The sequence below is a fragment of the Pseudorasbora parva genome, chromosome 17, assembly GCF_024679245.1.
Source record: "Pseudorasbora parva isolate DD20220531a chromosome 17, ASM2467924v1, whole genome shotgun sequence".
NCBI lineage: Eukaryota > Metazoa > Chordata > Actinopteri > Cypriniformes > Gobionidae > Pseudorasbora > Pseudorasbora parva.
Window position 1 is genome coordinate 18,629,306 of NC_090188.1, and position 5,442 is coordinate 18,634,747.

Sequence of the window (5,442 nt, forward strand, 5' to 3'; positions counted from 1 at the left end):
ATTTACTCACTGGTCCTTTATTCATGACTCATGGCTATATTACTTTCAATATGCACTAAGATTAATAGGCCTACATTAAATAACTGATTAATAAAGGCTTGAAAGAAAGCACCAGTTGGTTATGATTTAGAAAATATTTATGATAATGCACAATGAATGAATAAAACAAAAACATGTAAAGATTTAAAGCAAGTTTTATTATGTCAAATATAAAATACAATGGAATATCGCATAAAATTAAGGAGAATATTGTATTAAAATAAAGAGATATACAAGTAAAAAATATATATATATATATTTAACCTACATTTATTCTTGCAATAAATAAAATAATAAATAATATATTATAAAAAGTAACAGAGAATAAAACAGATATTACCCAGTCAAAAAATAATAATAATTTGGAACTTTCTGGAGCACTACTCCTTTTTTTAGGGATGCACCGATATGAAAATTTAGGTCGATACAGATAACCGATATATTGGCCAATAAATATAAATAAACATTTTTATATAATTTTTAAAGCCAGATTACAAAAACAATTTTACAACCATTAAAAGCCATTTCCCAAGCACACAATTACAATGTTCTCGTTATACTTTTATAGCTATTGCCACTAACAATTTTAGAAAGGAACAAAAGACACATTTGCAGGTCTCACAAACTGAACATAAAAAACGGTATGTATTCTTTTATACGCCTAAAAACTGGTATCACTGTCCAATAATAGCTGGAGCTTGTAATTAAAACCCTGTCACATATGATTCCTACTGACTGAAACAAATAGCTGCCATATATAATCTGAATTGCATAAATAACTGGCATGTACATTCTGTGCAGACCAAAACATTACCCTGAGTGGCTAAGCATTTACATTACTTTTGTAAAGTGACCCTGTCAAAGTTAATCCTTCTGCGGATACCTGGAGCCTGCTGTATATGTTGGTAAACCAGTATGCATTGAGATCCAATTGTTGTAGTTGGAGACTTTTGTATAAACACCCGGTTTAAACTTTTCTGCACAATCTATTCCCCAGCTAATGATACCGAATAAGAACATGGTGTCATTAACTTCACACACCAGAGGCCCTCCTGAGTCACCCTGAAAGCAGAAAAAGTCAACACATTCATACATGTATTTTGTACAGTTTTATGAAGATTTAATCTTTTTTTTCTTAAAGCACCTGCAATACCACAACAAATTCCTTGTACATGTATACTTGGCAACAAAGATAAATTTGATATTCATCCATCATTAGTAAAATATTTTCTTGTTTACCTTGCAAGCATCGTCTTCCCAGCCTTTACCAACTGCGCACAACATGTTCTCATTAACGGCGTCCTTACTGTAATACTTGTCTTGGCAAGCATCCTGGGAAATAAGCTCCACCTGAGCCTTTTTCAGATGTCGAGAGTACTCAAAGCCACCTTTAAAAAAAAAACAGATAAAAAAAAGCAATGATGACATGTTACATCTTATCTCTTGATTCTGGCATTCTACATTGACGTCCAGAGTGACAACAGATCATTACACTGTAAAAAACAAAACAAATTTGGCTCCAATTGAAAATTTTCTAGTGACTGATCACATTTACATTTTTCAGTTGGCCGAAATGAAATTCTGTGAATTGATGCAATTTAATTCACAGAAATTCAATTCGGCCAACTGAAAAATTTAGATGTGATCAGTCACTTGAAAATGTTCAATTGGAGACCTGATTTTTTTTTTTTTACAGTGTACTGAAATGTCTGTTGTCTGCTATATTTTTGAGATCCGGTACAGTTTGTCATATTTTTGACACGCTTTGTGGACACGCATGTTTGCCTTCATATCTTGTTGTCGCAGGAAAGTGATCATTGTTATTATTGTGCTGGTCCAGGATACAGCCTGGTGTGACATCTTACCCTTTTGATGCCTTCCATAGCCAGCAATCTCACAGTGGAATCCTTTGGCAAGCATCTGCTGGAAAGGGGGAAGACATGCGGTTCTCACAGAGTTCGTCTTCACTGCGCATTGTCCATTGCTGTTCTTTATCTTCAACAGGGCTAAAGGAAGAAATTTGCACTTTTAATTGCTGAAATAATACAATATAAGGCAAATAATAAAATATGTTTTGTCTTAATAAAAGACAAACTTACCAATGTCGTTATTAAAGTTTTCAGTTATGTAGTCATAGTTCTCATGGATCACAATTTTGCTCACTTCGAAGCGCTGCTCTTTGACAGGGTTGGTTTCATTGATAGCATTCTTTCCCAGTATGACAGAGTATCTCTTTGTTTGAGTGTTATTACTATTTAAAAAACAAAACAAAGAAACAATAAAATTATATATATGATATATATTATATTATAAATTAAACAATATAATTATATATTATATTATGTAAATTATATTTTATTATATATTTCATTTTATACACCAATGCAATGACACTACATTATGCATTAAGCCATATTATTGCATACTTGATTCGGATAACGGCATTCAGTGGTCGGATATTTCCTAATATTCGTTGTTGCCCAACGTCTTGGTTTGCAGTTGACTTAGCACAGATTTGAGTATTATTGCCACCTACTGAAACTTTATTTGCAATCTAAAGGCAAGTCTACAACTGCTGGACTGTTTAGTTTAGTAGTTGCTTATTAACTAGTTTTCCTTTTCTGTCCTACTTTTTTTCCCTACCAACTGGTGACATCTTAGTAGTGAAAATGAGCACAAAGAACTTTATTACTTATATTACTCTAATACTGTTGCCGTTGATACAGTCTTCTTGATAAGCTAATTCTTTTGTACGTTGTATTTATAGCAGAAGCTTTAGGATAATATTTTAATACTGCCTTTGTCGCCATCTCTATTTGAAACCTACAACTGCAGTTATTTGCGGAGTCATCATCGTTACGTGCATCGACATGAATCTAATGTTTTGATTCTTTCACCGCACCGGAGAGGATACCGTGTGTGGTAAAGATGTTGCAACCTGGAGATCGTTTTGAACACTGGCTAGTTATGTACTTTCTCAAAAATAGATTTTGGATAATTTTTAACCAAAAAAAGTTAAGGACTACAAGCTTAAAATAAGGTAACAGGTTGACATACCCAGAAGGGAAGCAGTGGGCTGCCGTGAGGACCCAGCATGGAGCAATGAGGGTTCCCCCACAAATGAACCCATTTCCTTTGAAAACAGCTGCAATCCAAGGCTGTGTCTCAACATTTGACCTTAATCCTCCTATTATCTTTGTCATGGGTTCTAAGTGTCGCTCCCCACACGTTGATTCTGATTAATACATGAAAAACATCAGAAACATGAAGTCTGTGAGGAGAGATAATGTTCTAGGCAGTGCACAAGGAAAGAAACAGCATATTACCATATCACAGTTAATGGTTTTCTTAATATTGTCCTTTAATTATTTAGGGTTTTTGTTTAGAATGGACATGGAAAAAAATTAACAGATCAAATAGTTACCTGTGTCCTGCTTGGGTGGTTCGGGTGTGGGCTTAATTTGAATGTCACAATATTTCCGTACATAGTTGTTTCCTTTCCTTACAAAGCACCATGGCTGAGCCATGTTAGCTGCCATGTGACTTCTGAAAAAGCAAAATATTTAGAGGTCAGAGGTCTTACCTTAGCTTTTTTTAATCCTACAATATAACAGTGTCATCAAAAGAATCTGTTTTTTTACACTCCATAAATGGGCAACAAAAATATAATGTAAATATAGAATACCTGCAGTAGTTATGATAGCAGTTGGTGTAGCGTCTGTTGTGGACGTAATACCACGGTAGACACCTCTCTCCATTGAGTGTCACTGACACATTGCCTCTATATGCATTCACATTACTTCTATCAAGTATGCACTCACCTGAGAATAGAAAAGTTTAAATAAACATTCAAATGTTACAAATACAACTTTTTACTGTCAAATAACAGGTTCTTGGAGAGAGAAAAAAAATCTAATGTGACAAAATATAAAAATATTTACCCTCTGGATTCTTGAACTGAAGTTTTTTCCCAGGATGCCGATGGTTTTTAATCTAAAAACAGAAATATACATATTAGTTGGGTGGGGGAAAAGGTTAATTCCATTTAAAGACTATTTGTAGGAAGTAGGACATTTGACTTCTGTTTTGTTTTTCCACTTACTGCTTCAGTTAAGCTCAGGGTGCATGTGAACAGGAATAATCTGAGAATAGTACACATGATCTTGACCGCAAACCAATGTTTTCCTTTTTTGAAGGTCCTAAAAACATTTAGAAGAAGTGAGCTATATTTTCATAAGACACATCTCTTAAAGAAAAAGACACGTGCCCTTTCATCATACGTACATTTGTAATGCGGTTCAAAAATAAATAAATTAACAAATTTCCAAGAAAATATTGAAATCATATTGACTTCGCAGCACTGGCTCTGCAGGCCTACACGCACAAAATGTTAAACCCACCATCGACCTGTTTTTTCATGCAATCCGTTCAGTTATTCATTGTTCAATATCGCCATAATGAATAGTGCCCTTATATTCCTAAAAATATTTTTGTTGTTGTTGCTATCTATAGTTCTATGGAGAACCTTTAGCATCTATCTTTCCAAGCTTAAGGTCATATTGAAAAAAAAATCTTAACAATTTTAAATTTTACTGCCCACTATTAAAAAATGGTTCTTAAATATTCGCTGAAAGGTTCATTGGAGAACACAAAACGGTTAATACCCCTATTTTGAAACCTTTCTTCACATTCACATTCTCACATGCTTCACTTTTAGAAGAAAAGGTTCTGTATAGGTTTCTGTCAGGTGCTAAACACACGGGATCATTTTATGGATTTTGCTTTCATTTATTAATTCAATTAGTTTTAATTAATTTTGATTTTGATTACATTTAACGAAATACACAGTGTGTTAACATACTTTATCACAAAACATGAAAGTAGTTTGCAAAAATGTCTCCTTTTATAAAGAACTAGGATTTTATCTAAAGGGTTCTTTAAAACTTAGTCAAAAACCCTGCAGTTCTAGAAGTTTTAAAGCAAGTCAATCAAAAAGGGTTGCTATGTCAACAAATGCAAATGTATAAGAATGAAAGCAAAGCAGAACCAGAAAAGTGGTTTTGGTGCTTACCTTTCTGTAGAGGCAGCTTGCTTGCAGATGTTGCTGTGTAGAGCTGTGCTGGGAATGTACTGTCATGTGCCTGTTAGAGTTCCTCGATTTATAATGACGAGTCCATGATTTGCTGAGGGGGGCATGGCCATACGCAAACTGCCATGCGCTAAAAATGAGATTGTGGGCAATGCATTTTGCGGAAGCTCAAATCTGACTCATGACAAATTTCTCAAAACCGCTCTATTTTTTTCACACTTTAAAGGAAATATTCCTAATAAGGACTTTGCCCCTGAAGCAATGACAATTGTTGTGGTATTTTTATTGCACTGGCACATTTCACAATATATCAT

The 5,442-nt window shown here is 34.1% G+C and overlaps 1 protein-coding gene across 1 annotated transcript; it reads right to left on the bottom strand.

The window, feature by feature from the left end:
* Positions 1 to 205: 205 nt before the first annotated feature.
* Positions 206 to 5,242, bottom strand: plaua (plasminogen activator, urokinase a). Its single transcript, XM_067421426.1, has 10 exons — positions 5,111 to 5,242; positions 4,142 to 4,238; positions 3,981 to 4,032; positions 3,725 to 3,860; positions 3,464 to 3,585; positions 3,097 to 3,274; positions 2,139 to 2,290; positions 1,905 to 2,045; positions 1,279 to 1,427; positions 206 to 1,101 (listed from the first exon to the last, which is right to left on the bottom strand). Exons 2-10 carry the CDS (start codon positions 4,196 to 4,198, stop codon positions 904 to 906), a joined length of 1,185 nt encoding a protein of 394 aa, XP_067277527.1. The 5' UTR covers positions 4,199 to 4,238; positions 5,111 to 5,242; the 3' UTR covers positions 206 to 903.
* Positions 5,243 to 5,442: the final 200 nt, after the last annotated feature.

Bases quoted from the DNA above. Each gene is read 5' to 3' on its own strand.
- plaua (XM_067421426.1), bottom strand. From the start codon at position 4,198: ATGTGTACTATTCTCAGATTATTCCTGTTCACATGCACCCTGAGCTTA. The intron at 3,861-3,980 runs GTAAATATTTTT...TTCTATTCTCAG, and splicing joins TCAGTTCAAGAATCCAGAGG to GTGAGTGCATACTTGATAGA. The intron at 2,046-2,138 runs GTAAGTTTGTCT...TTCTTCCTTTAG, and splicing joins AAACTTTAATAACGACATTG to CCCTGTTGAAGATAAAGAAC.